Here is a 12,779-nt window from a genome sequence, read left to right on the forward strand (position 1 = left end):
CAGTCTTAATTTTTTTCATCAGAGCCGCACTGAAAAATGGGATATGATATCTTGTTCAGACCACTTCGCGGCATTCGGACGACTCTGGCGAAATTCCCCAAGGAACTCCATCACGCAATCTTCGACTACCAGGGCTGCCACATCCCTGGTTCCAAGTTGTTATGTTGGCCGCTCGAAAGAGGCGAGCTGAGTGAGTATGATGACGACCACGCCAAAGAGGTGGCTGTCCTTGTCGGTCACCATGAAGCAGAGCGTTTCATCACCAGATGCGGAGAGTACCAACCCAATCAGATCCTGCATAGCTTCAAGATCGCGTCTGATAAGGACTGGGACAAGTTTGTCAAGCACCTGCCGCCGTATTTGCATGGGGAACGCGAGTCCTTTGCTGACTACTCTCTGTTGGAGTGTCTGTGAGTTCGAGGTTGGCGCGAAGACGGAGCTGAGAAATGTAGTTTCTTGGCGAAATTCGCTTTGTACTGTGCCGCGAACTCTTCGGAGACTTCGGTCTTCATTGTATTGCATATTGAATACAACGATATATCTGCTCGATTTTTCTTCCATGTCATCCACGAGCGCCCAAACGAGCTGTTTTTCGGCGATTTTGCAAGTCGTTCTCGTCAAACTTCATCACCAATTTACCGCCAATTTAACGAATCTGCTATGATTTGAAAAATCCAGTCTTTTCTTTTGTCTTTTTTATTTGTTTTGTTTTTTCTTTTCTTTTGAATTGAGGTGAGGCTGCGGGACATTTGACAGCGGATAAAGTCATCGGTCATGGGTGATTTTCAAGCGAATCTCGATTTTCGCCCCCTTTCCCCATTGTTGCTTGTCCTGTTCTACAGTATTCGGATCTTTGTACTGAACGTCCTGGATGGGCAACCCTCGGTCACGGTGATGGCGTTGACTGGCCGGTTGTTAAATGTTTTGATCTGGGAGTGGCGGGTCATTTGCTTCTTTGGTCGATCATTTTTTTGGGGGGACGTGACTGCAACAAAACAAATCAACCAATCTCAACGCTCTCAACAACAATCTCAACTCACCTTCCAACAACGCGTGTCGTGCGCTTGGTTCAGTGGTGAAAACGCGCACTGGTTGCCGATTCGCATCCACGTCCTCCAATGGCGGAAGCCAAGCGAAGACAGTCGGAGAGGGAGCCGATTGTTGCTGCGTTGTTGAATGTTTGTGGCGGGTCATGGTAGATCATGTTTTTGCAACAAACAAATCTCACCTTCCAACAACGCGTGCAGTGCGCTTGGTTCAGTAGTGAAAACGCGCACTATGTCATCCAAAGGCGTAAGCCGAGCGAAGGCAGTCGGATGGGGGGCACAAGGTGGATGGATGGAGAGTATGGGAACGCGTTGGAGGAAGACACAACCACAGCACACAAACAAACAAATAATCAAAAATAGAAATTTTTTGCGTAGATCATTTTTGGGTTCCCACAGAAAGTAACCACAGAGCCAGCGAATGCCTGCGATGCATTGGGAATTGTCATTGCTGTTGCTCACCTACTGCGAGTTGTTGACATTTCAGATGAAAATCAACGCGAGAAAGAAACCCGCTCGACTGACCGCGTTGGTCATTACTGCGCTGGCCGCAGTCACGCTGCTTGCGTTTGTGTCGAAAGCTCAAGCGGCACCCGCTTGTGGCACTGGTGCCGTGTGCACTTGCGCTCCCGCCTTTGCATATACGATAGTCACTTGCAGCACCACGATGCCCACATCGTTTCCGAACGACGCGATCAGCATGTAAGTTGACCCGACTTGTTCAATTCAAGGTCACGAAAAGAATTGCTTGCTGACCGCCCCCTCCCATCTTCGTTTCCAAATCCGAATCACGCATTACCAGCACCGTGAAGGATTTATCAATCACATCCCTAGTAAACTCCGTTTTCAGTGGTTTGACTGACTTGGCCGTTCTGTAAGCTTTTTAGTTCAGCCAATTTGTGGGCACTCAATTTGGACACGTCCTTGTCCGAGCTCACTTGTTATCTGCTCAATTTTCTATTAGTGAACTGCGCAACCTCCCCAGCCTGACCGCGTTGCCAAACTCCTTTTTGGTAAACATGCCTTCCGTCTCCCGACTGTAAGATCAGCAATACGGCTGCACTGGTTTATTCCCGAGGATAGTTGTCTCATGACTGAGACTGGATTTCTGCTTTGTTTTGTTAGCGTGATTGAAACAACTGGAATTAATTCCATCGGTCCGAATGTGTTTTCGGGCGCTCCTTCGACGCTGACTACTCTGTAAGTGCCCAGCGCAGCAAAGAAAGTTCGATGAATCGTTGAAACAGCAGACGCTTACCACAGGAGAGATTTTCGAAAGCCAGGTCATTGTACGACTCTCACATTGCCAACATCGGAACCAACGCCTTCGCACCTTTAACAGGCCTGCAAAGCTTGTAGGTTTGAGTTTTGTGCTTGATGCATTTCAATTCTGCCGCGTCAAGGAATGAGCTCATTTCTATATCGCAGAAACCTCCAGAAAAGCCGGATCTCGAGCGTCGGGCCCTCGTTGCTCGCAACAATGACAAACCTCAGAACTCTGTCAGGACATGCGTCTCATGTGTAGCTTGTTGCTGACCGTGAGCGTTCTCTGTCTCACCTGCAACAAATCGACTCCAATCTCGGCAGACAAATTTCGAGCCCAAACCTCAACTCGATTAATGTTTTTGCATTTCAAAACAACCCGCTTCTGCAGCAGCTGTAAGTGGACCTTTGAGCCAGTCTTGTCCTCATCTCGCCATGCTTGGCCGTTTCTAAATTTCGATGGCCTGTGTGATCCTGTGAAGCGTCCTGTCCGAGAATCCAGCGCTTCTCGAACTTCCCTTTACATACGTGGAATACCCGAGCGGATTCGTGACATTTCAAAGTCTTCTCGAGAATCAAAACAACCTGCAGCTACTGTAGGGACCGATGGTTGTCGAACGACGAGTGCACGAACTGTGACTGACCCTCGAGCGGTTGGATGACTACGCGCAGGGATTTGTCCTACACTGGACTTCTCACAATTCCACCCAACTTGATTAGCTACCGACCTCAACTTCAAAATGTGTACGAGATCCTCCCGATTCGCAGGATGAATTACCGAGAGTGTTGACATTGACTTGATTCGCCGATCACAGGACTTTCGCGTATTCCAGCATCTCTAGTATCGGTTCTGTCGAGATCACCAACATGCCTCAGCTGAAGTACCTGTAAGATTGCAGCCAAGGGAGGCTCGTGACCGATGTTGATCGCCATTTATCATGTACTGTGTTTACATTTTTGCACAGGAACTTGGCTCAAAACTCGATCACCAATGTCCACGTACAAGCCTTCACGAATCTCCCCTCCCTGCTGCAACTGCAAGTGTTTAGCGTGCTCATACTGTTGCAACGGGAATCGGCGATTCTGTCGTCACTCACCTTTTGATAAACCGACCGCAGGGATCTGAGTAGAAATGGGATTACCTCGTTTCCTGCCGGAGTCTTTTCGGGTCTGCAGTCGCTCACTGACCTGTAAGGCATTGTTGCAGACTCCTTCTTTGAGAACCCATTGTTCATGCAGATGGTCTCACAAGCCCTCTTCTCTCGAGCAGGTATCTGTTCACCAATAGCGCAACCACGTTGCCTCCGGGGTTGTTTCAATGGATTGCTACTCTTCAAGATGTACGCTTGGGCTCAAACCCGTTCACGGTGGTGCCTCCCAGCACATATGGCTCCACTACGACTCCAGTTGGTGAGTCCACGTTGCTTGGCGAACGCGGGGCATGATGCGAGCCTCAGAACTAACCTTTTGGACCTTTTTTTCTTTTCAGCCTGTTACTACTCTTGCGCGACGTGTTGGGGCGCTGGCCCCGCTCGATGCTGCGGCGAAGGCTGCCTGACTTGCACGAGCACCAATCAGTGCACATCTTGCTACAACGGATATGTCTCTCAGGGGCAATTCTGCTTGCCTCCGTCCGCAATTTCGGCATCCACCGCGTCTGCCAAATCTACCATCGCTGCGTCCAGCGCTTCGTTGGCCTCTGCCGCATCGACAGTGTCTGCGTCTGGCGCTTCGCTGGCCTCTGCCTCGATCGCATCTGCAGCCTTTGTTGCATCAACATCGGCCGCCTCTGTCGCCACCGCTGCAACTGCCTCTGCTGCAACTGCCTCTGCTGCAACTGCTGCAACTGCCTCTGCTGCAACTGCCTCCGCCGTGTCTATTGCTTCCGTTGCAACTGCCTCCGCCGTGTCTATCGCCTCCGCTGCAACTGTCTCCGTTGCTTCTATCGCTTCCGTTGCAACTGCCTCGGCTGCCGCTGTCGTCTCGGCCGCAACTCTCGCCTCCGCTGCAACTGTCGCGTCGATCGCGTCAGCCTCGGCTGCCAGTAGTGCTTCCACGGCTGTCGCTTCGGCAGCTTCTGTCGCCTCTGAAAACGCAGCATCCGCATCCAGTGCGAGTTTTGCCTGGGCAACGTCTGCAGCGTCTATCGCCGCTGGCCAGGGGGACGAAAGCAGTTCATCCACCCCGATCATCATTGGCGCCGTGTTGGGTTCGCTGGTGCTGCTCTTGTTGCTGATTCTCGCAATTGTCGTGGCACGCCGTCGCCGCTCTGCCAAGCCCATTCGGAAGGGACCTGAAGAGGCCAACACTATTGGGATGGTTCTCACGAGCGCTCACTTGCTGAAGGCAGCCGAAGCTGCTTCGTATGACGTTCTTGTTCCTCCGACATCTTCTCATGTCGCCAATCCCATCTTCAACCCTCACGCTCCGTCATCCGCCGTCATTTACGCGAACGGCGATGGTCCTCTGCCCACCGATGGACCAGTGTACGCGGAAGCCACGCTCCCGATCTCCACTAAAACAGCCCTGCCGGCTGGCGACACGACCACGTACACGAATGTTGTAGTCGCGCCTGCTTCCGACACGACCGCGTACATGGATGTAATTGTACATTGTTGTGCTGCTCAGTCTCAAACTTTGCGTGCCTTCTGAGCTTTTTTTTTTTTTTTTTTTTTTGGCCTGTTAAACATCGTCCAAGCAAAGAAACAAACACATAAACGCAAGGCGTCCTGAGTCACACACATACACACATACGCTCTATCAAGACTTACGATGATGGACGACGACGATCAGCCAAACATGGTCTCGTTTGGCCTCTCAGACGCTGACTTGGCTGGCAGCAGTGGTCGCCAACACCGCCCCCGCCACCGCGGATTCAGCAAGGAGCAGGCCATGCTGGGCGTATTTGCAGACGACGACGACGACAACGACAACAACGATGGTGATGATGGCCAAACCAGCAAGAAGAAGAAGAAGAAGCGAGGCGGACTGGTCGAGGACAGCGACGTCGACGACAGCGACAACGACCAGAACGAGGACGGCGACAACGACTTTGATGGCGATCTTGGGTTTGACGGGTACGCGCGGCCTCGGCTGGGCAGTCGCACGAGTCGACACCGGGCTGGTGGACGTTTCAAGGACGACGACGACGACGACGACGACGACGCGCCGCTCTCACTTGGCAGGACGACGTATGTGCGTGGAGCGCTTCAGACCAACAAGACAAGTCGAGACGACGGTGAGGACGACGGCGAGGACGACGAGGACGACGACGATGCTGGAAATGGTCGCGCTGGACTGGGACTTGGCTTCAATGCATTCGGAGCCAAACCAGGTGCTGCGGCCGGTTGGACGTCCGGTGGCACTGCTGGAGCTGCTTCTTCAAGTGCGGATCCGGTAGTGAGGACGCACGCGGCTCCATCTGCAGGAGCAATGCGGGGCGGACTCGGATTTGGAGCGCCCGCTGGACTCGGCTCGTCGTCGTCGTCGTCGTCGGCGTCCGCGTCGGCGTCCAAAGGCAAGAAGGACAATGCGCAGCCGCAGATCGCCACTTGGGAAAAGTTCACCAAGGGTATCGGCAGCAAATTGCTGAAAAAGTACGGCTACGTGGAGGGCGCAGGCCTCGGAAACGCGGGTGAAGGCATGGCGGTGCCTTTGGACGTGCAAAAGCGCCAGGGCAAGACCCTCGGTCTCGGTTTTCTGCCAGAGCTGTCCGACCAGCAGCGGGAGGAAGAGAAGCGACGTGCCAAAATGCGCGGCCAGCCAGGAGCAGACTCGGAATCCGACGACGATTCCGCTCGTTCCTCGAAAGGCAAGCGCGCAGGCTCGCGTCCCGCTGAAGAAGACGATGAAATATCTGCCGCAACTCGCGAGATGCTTGCGCAGGAAGCAGAGTTTGAGGACGCAGAGGAGCGCGGGGAGCAACCCCGATCACGCAAACAGCGCCGACCTGCCGAACCCCACTGGAAAAAAGGAGCTCAACGACAGTCCATGCCGCCGCGCACTGCGACGCAAATCATTGCCAACTATGCCGGATCCGGATCACAGCAGCAGCAGCAACAACAACAACAACAGCAGGTTATTGTGGACTTGCGTGGCGCTCAACCGGTTGTTCTGACCAACTTGGCTCAAGGCCAGATGCAGACGTCCGAGTATGGCGCTGACGGCGCGCCATCGCTGTCCGGCCAGATGCCCGAACTGCAGTACAACATAAAGACGATGGTGGACACGTTTGCGACCGAGCTCGAATCGTTTGCTTCCAAAGTTCCCATGGAGCAGGCTCACTTGCATCGACTCGCACAAGAGCACAAGTCACTGGCTGCGCTGCACGCCGAGGACCAGCACACCATGGAGCGCGTGCGGGAGATTAGCGAGATTCTCGCCCGGTGTCATGCGCGCGTGAACACCCTGTCGTCCGTCTCCAACAATGGCTCGGTTCTGGAGGCGTTTGCCGGCTCAAAGGGTCCAGCTACAACCAATCTGGTCTTGTCTGTCTTTCACATGCTGCGCGATTCCTTCCCTGAGGAATACCGCCTCTTCAATCTCGCCCGCATTGCGCTGTCGTACGCCACCCCGGCAGTCTCCGCCATCTTGAACGATTGGCGGCTTTTCGGAGACGATGCGGTCAAGAATGCCGACAGCAGCCTCTCTTCCGACACCGACCCAACTTCTTCCTCGTATGGCGTTGATTTGGTGCGGAGCTGGAAGCAGCTCTTGAATCTTCCCCCAACTCGCCCGTCCAGCAGTTCAGATTTGGATGCCGTTGAACAGTCATTATTTGGACGCAGTCACTCGTCAGCACAGCAGTCGCAGCAGCAGCAGCAGCAGCAACAACATCAACAACAAGTCACGCCTTACGATCGACTCATGTGGGAGGTGTGGGTGCCGCACTTGCGAACGTCCTTAATGCGCTGGTCTCCACGAACATCATCGCTCGAGCACACTGAGCGCCTTGTCCGCGCCCTGACTGCTTGGAGTGATTTAATACCCGAATGGATTGGAGAGAATCTCTGCGATCAGCTCCTTGTTCCTCGGTTGATTGCCGACGTAGAAAACTGGAACCCGGTGCGCGACACTGTGCCCATCCATTCCTGGCTCTTTCCTTTTCTACCTCTCTTGGGCATGGGTCGTCTCGGCGTTGCTCTGCGCACCATCCGATTCAAACTTTCTAATGCGCTGGCTGAGTGGACTCCTGATGACGAATCCGCCCTGGCCGTCCTTTCTCCGTGGCGGACGGTCATGCCCGCCGGCGACTTTGGCGTTTTCCTCATCCGTTCCATCGTGCCCAAGCTCTCCCAGGCCATCCGAGAGATGCCGGTCGATCCGGCCAACCAGCGCACGGTTGAGCCTGTCGTGTGGCTGGCACGCTGGGTCGATGCTTTCCATGGCAACCTCGAGCCGCTCGTTGGGGTGCTTGAGCGCGAGCTCTTCCCGCGCTGGCACCAGGCTCTGACCGCGTGGCTCGCAAGCGACGGCAATTACGACGAGATTGCAGAATGGTATCTGGGGTGGCGCGCTCTGCTTCCGAAGGCCATTCGGGATCACCCAGCCATTTCCGCTCAGCTTACAGTGGCGCTTGATGCCGTCAACCACAAGATTGATCCATCGCGTCCAGCGCCAGCACAGGCGGCGCAGGCACGCGCCAGAATGGCCCAACAACAGCAACAGCTCGAACAGAAGCGGAAAATGACCGCGCCTGCCTACTCCACCTTGGCTTCTCAAGAGGCCAGTTTCAGGGACTTGCTCGAGTCGCTGGCAGCTCAGCATGGGCTGCTCTTCATGCCAGCCCAAGGTCGGCGCCAAGACGGCAACCAAGTGTACCAGTTTGGCCGCGCGCTCTGCTACATTGACCGAGCAGTTGTTTTTGTCAGCGATGGCGGGCGATGGATGCCAACTGCTGTGAGTGAACTCGTGGCCATGGCGAGCTGAGCATTGTGTTTGTGTCCAATATAGTTTCGCACCTCATACTGTACTAGTGCATGTCGATCGACCTTTTTTTTTTTTTTTTTTTTTTTTTTTTTTTTTTTTTTTTTTTTTTTTTGGGAAAGTAGTTACTGGACGGCGCTGTGTACAGGATTTGGGCGTTACGCGCTGCACGGCACTGAAAAGGAATGGAAAGTTTATGATATTTGAACGCTGCTCAGTTTCATTGCCTCCAGCTGTGCCAGCCCTCAATTAAAAAACAAAATACTATCAGGCGAATGCAACAAAATAGAAAAGAAGCTGAGGCAACCAGATATGGTTGTCACACAACTCTACTGTGCAGGAGCTCATTACTTGCGCTCAAGATCAACATGAACGAGTTCAGCGCACGTCGCTCAGCCGCAACCATGGCATCTATCTCAAGCTCTCATACAGAGAGAACAGATCGAACTCAGAACACTGTATTGGTGATGAAAGCAGGACTGCACGACGCAGCCATGCCAATGGCATCAACAACAAAACCCAAAACCGGCAACAATTCCTTAACACTTGAATAACTCCATAACACCCCCAACAATTGAAAAAAAACAAAACACTCAAAAACTCTCAAAAACACTTGAGCTGCACGGCCAAACCGAGCAGCCACGGTCGCAGTTCGAACAGAGCAAAGCAGTCACAGCACAGTTGAAAGTACTGTTACGAGTTGGCATATGTCACCTTCATGCTGTCGTACAGCACCTCGTTCGACAGGTTGGCGGTTTTGACTTCGCTGTATGGCGTTTGGCTCGAGGCGCCAAGCTTTCGGACGTTGCCAGCTGCCGGGTCGGCGTACGTGTACTGCACCTCACTCGGATTGGCGCGGTTGGTCAGCTGGTCGTAGTTGCGGTTGGTCAGCTGGTCATAGTTGTTGCTGACGTCGTCATAGATGGAAGTGTCGACTTTCCCCTTTGTCAAGCTGTTCTGGTACAGTTCAGTTGTCGTCGAGTCCCGCGGTACGATGTCCGACTTGCTGTTAATGCTTTCGAGCGAGTTGCGCTTAAAGCTGTCTTTGCGACTGCGGCTGCGGCGGACCAGCAGCAGAATCACGATGAGAAGCAGGAGGCCACCGATGCCAGCGCCAAGAGCAATCGGCAACAAGGACGAACCCGAATCGGTTTGGGAGTTTGCGGTGGCAACCAGCGAAGCAGAAACTGAAGACGCGGAGGCCGCTGACACAGAGTGGACGGAAGCGACAGACTCGACGGACGGTCTCGCTGCAACAGACTCGATAGACTGCACAGAGGCTGCCGACACGGAAGAAACTGATGCAATTGAATGGACCGAGGCCGCAGAGGCAGCAGACTCGACAGACTGGACAGATGCAATAGACGCGAGTGACTGGACAGACTGGACAGACTGCACGGACTGGATCGACGCGACGGAAGCGGCCGACTCGGCGGACTGCACGGACTGGATCGACGCGACGGAAGCGGCCGACTCGGCGGACTGCACGGACTCAATCGACGCGACGGAAGCGGCCGACTCGGCAGCGTGGGCAACGGCAACCGATGCAACTGACTGAATGGAGGCGACCGACTCGACTGACTGAGCCGAGGCGGCAGAAGAAGCCGACTCGATCGAGCGAATCGAAGCGACTGACGCGGCTGAAGCGGCCGAAGTCGCAGATTGAACAGCCGCTGACGCCGCGGAATCGGTCGATGCGACATACGCGACAGAAGCGGCAGAGGCGTCGGATGCGATCGAGGCAGAAGCAGCGGTGGCGGCAACCCGCGCAGGAGAAATGCACAAACCTCCAGGCAGCATTGTGTATCCAGCATAGCATAGCGTGCACGTGGCTCCAGACGAGCAAGTTAGACAGCCCTCAGCGCAGCACGAGCTCGATCCAGCACCAAAGCACGTGGCGCATGCATAATGGCAGACTGCATGCGGGGAAACTAGTAAGCACTCACAACGCACATTGCATGTAACAGGAAAGCCAAAATACTCACCTGAAAGCGATGCCAGCGTTCCATAAGTGCTGGGAGGGACGACAGCAAAGCTGTTGGAATTGAGAGTAACCGAGGTGAGCAGGCTGAGACCTTGGGCGAGACCAGGAGGTAATGTGGTCAGAGAGTTGCCCGAGAGTCGTCTTTGAAGGAACGGCGTGCGCTGGTTAGAAACGGAAGATGGCCAAACCATGTCATAGTATCGTTCAAAGTGCCATCATTACAGTGTTGTGAGGCTGGTCAACTGTGAGAATGCGCTAGCAGCAATGCTCGTGATGGTGTTCCCGTTCAAGTATCTGCCAGACAAGCATGTCGTGTAAAACGCCATCAGTCATGCACGACAATCAAGATTTCCCCAAGAACGGTCGTGTCAACAACATACAGAGACTGCAGAAAGCGCAGACTGGAAGGAAAGTCGTTCGCATCAATACGCGCCAAGTTGTTGCCGACCATGTCTCTGTGTCGGCGTGCTTGATGGTGAGCTTGACAGTTGGTTCCCAACCTGTCCACGCCCTGCAAAAAGAGCACTTACAGCGTTGTCATAGACAGAGTCGTTTGCATGCCGAAGGCACTCGCCGGGACGCTTGTGAATTTGTTTTGAGTCAGCTGCCTGTTGATTCAAATACGCGAGCAGATGAGAATGGAATTTTTTACACCTGAACACTTGAGCACTTGACAAGAAAATTCCATAAAGGTCACGACATGAACACTTACAGATTAACCAGAGCCGGGAAGGACACCAGCCAACTGGCAGGGAGCGAAGTCAGGTTGTTGACTGTTAAGTCTCTAAACCAAGAAAGGAGCAAACGCAAAGCCAAGTGAAATGAGGATCAGAAGATTGAAAACAACTCCACAGTCAGATGAACCTACAGCAAAGCCAATGTTGGCAAACCGCTCCAATCAGCGCCGATCGTTGTAATCTGGTTGTTTGAGAGGTACCTAGAACCAACCACGACCGCGTCGGAAAAAGTCAGAAACCAAGCCCACAGAGAAGATCGCTCTCTATCCGACCCGTTTCATTGTGTGAAGCAGCATAGTACAGCATGAAAAGCGACGGCAGATTGGTGAACACGCCACTTGGAATCAAAGTCAACTTGTTATAGCGAAGATCTCTAAAAATGCGTCAAACAAACATCATAAGTCTTCTGCCAGTTTGTATCACCCATGAAATGTCGCGGGCTTACAAATTGTTGAGGTTCGGAAGGCTGGAAAAGGCGTTCGGCTCAATGGTGAGCTGGCAAAGCGTGCAACCGACCAGCGTCCTGGAACAGACAATGTCGGTGAGCATAAAAAGAAAACGAGAGACACCATCGTGTTAGGCTCGTGTCTTACAGATACTTGAGCTGTGGGATGTTGCTGAACGCATTGGCGGGAATTGAAGTGAGTCCAGAGGAGGAGAGGTCACTGTGAGAGCACGCAAATGAGCCAGGGGCGAATACGTGAGGCTAATTCTGGATTGAAAGACTTCAAGGACGTGTATCGCATCAGATGGCAGTGAAACTCACATGGTAATAAGCTGCTGCAAACTTGAGAACATGCTCGACGAAGCAAGGGAAAACGGCGTGAAGACAGTGGTTCCCACGTTGTTTTGGTCCCTGAGCTGAAATGTTCGCAACGACGTCAGCGTGAACACATCAGATGGAACGACAGTGAGCTGGTTGAAGCCAAGGGCTCTGAATGCAGGCAGATCAAGTTGGCAAAGATGGGAGCAATCTTTATGAGTTTCATGTGGCACACAAGTTGTCAACTTCTTGCATATATGGAGCTGCTCAGGACATTGCTTACAAAGTTTGCAGCACCGGAAGATTGGAAAATGACCCGGAAGGGAACGAGGTGATTGATGCCGATTGGATCGAGCTGCAAACATTCAATCATGTTGCAACCAACGTAAGTCGATGGCGCTGATGAGGCGATGTTGCAACTATTGCATGAAAGCTTGGGGCTTACATGGAGGCAAGGGCAGGGAGGTTGGAAATCATTCCTACCGCAGGCACCACAATGCAATTCTTGATGTAGCTATGTAAGGTGCCCAAGCCGTCACCGTCAGGACACGAAACTAAAAAATAGCTCAACATGCAGGCAAAATGGAACATCTAAACAGTACGGTCATTACATGCTTGTCAAAGAATTAAGACCGGAAAACGAGGTCGAGCTCATCGTCAAAGTGCTGCTGCTTGCGCAATCAGTGCTACAATGGGGCGCAACAATGAGACAATGTAGCAGCACCACAGCTAATCATTCCGCGAAACGCGCCGCAGCGAACGGAAACAAACATACATCCTAATTTGAGTCGTGCCTGTCGGAATGTTGCTTGTAAGCATGCTGGAGATTCCAGTACAGGTCATGACGTTGCCGGAGGAGCAGTCGCAGACACCAGTTTGTGTATTGGTGTTGCCACAAGCGGTGGCGTCGATGCATTGCAAGGGTGCGATAACGGCAACCGCCGCCAGGAGCAAAATCAAAGCGGCTTGTACTTTCATGCGGCGATCTGTGAGCATGCGAGCAAGACCGAGTGAATGACACGAGCTCAGCACTAGCAATGTATCAATGAGAGATACCCAAT

General features: G+C 53.1%; 2 protein-coding genes across 2 annotated transcripts; one reads left to right on the plus strand and one right to left on the minus strand.

Moving 5' to 3' along the window:
- Positions 1–36: 36 nt before the first annotated feature.
- On the plus strand, positions 37–8,237 carry CAOG_08897 (hypothetical protein; the record flags this gene model as incomplete). The annotated part of the gene is made up of 17 exons (XM_011272257.1): positions 37–410; positions 843–921; positions 1,534–1,748; positions 1,897–1,920; positions 2,011–2,085; positions 2,172–2,246; positions 2,389–2,401; positions 2,485–2,546; positions 2,634–2,705; positions 2,792–2,905; positions 2,982–3,053; positions 3,125–3,196; positions 3,275–3,352; positions 3,428–3,499; positions 3,580–3,719; positions 3,799–4,900; positions 5,075–8,237. The coding sequence occupies 17 exons, from the start codon at positions 37–39 to the stop codon at positions 8,235–8,237; spliced, it is 5,802 nt and encodes a 1,933-aa protein (XP_011270559.1).
- Positions 8,238–8,676: 439 nt separating this feature from the next.
- Positions 8,677–12,714, minus strand: CAOG_05496 (hypothetical protein; the record flags this gene model as incomplete). The annotated part of the gene is made up of 15 exons (XM_004346119.2): positions 8,677–10,150; positions 10,220–10,359; positions 10,441–10,512; positions 10,599–10,673; positions 10,749–10,826; positions 10,931–11,002; positions 11,087–11,155; positions 11,257–11,328; positions 11,401–11,478; positions 11,549–11,620; positions 11,722–11,889; positions 12,002–12,073; positions 12,164–12,232; positions 12,330–12,404; positions 12,494–12,714. 15 exons carry the CDS (start codon positions 12,712–12,714, stop codon positions 8,928–8,930), a joined length of 2,556 nt encoding a protein of 851 aa, XP_004346169.1. The 3' UTR covers positions 8,677–8,927.
- Positions 12,715–12,779: the final 65 nt, after the last annotated feature.

This window comes from Capsaspora owczarzaki (assembly GCF_000151315.2).
Source record: "Capsaspora owczarzaki ATCC 30864 unplaced genomic scaffold supercont2.9, whole genome shotgun sequence".
Lineage (NCBI taxonomy): Eukaryota > Filasterea > Ministeriida > Capsasporidae > Capsaspora > Capsaspora owczarzaki.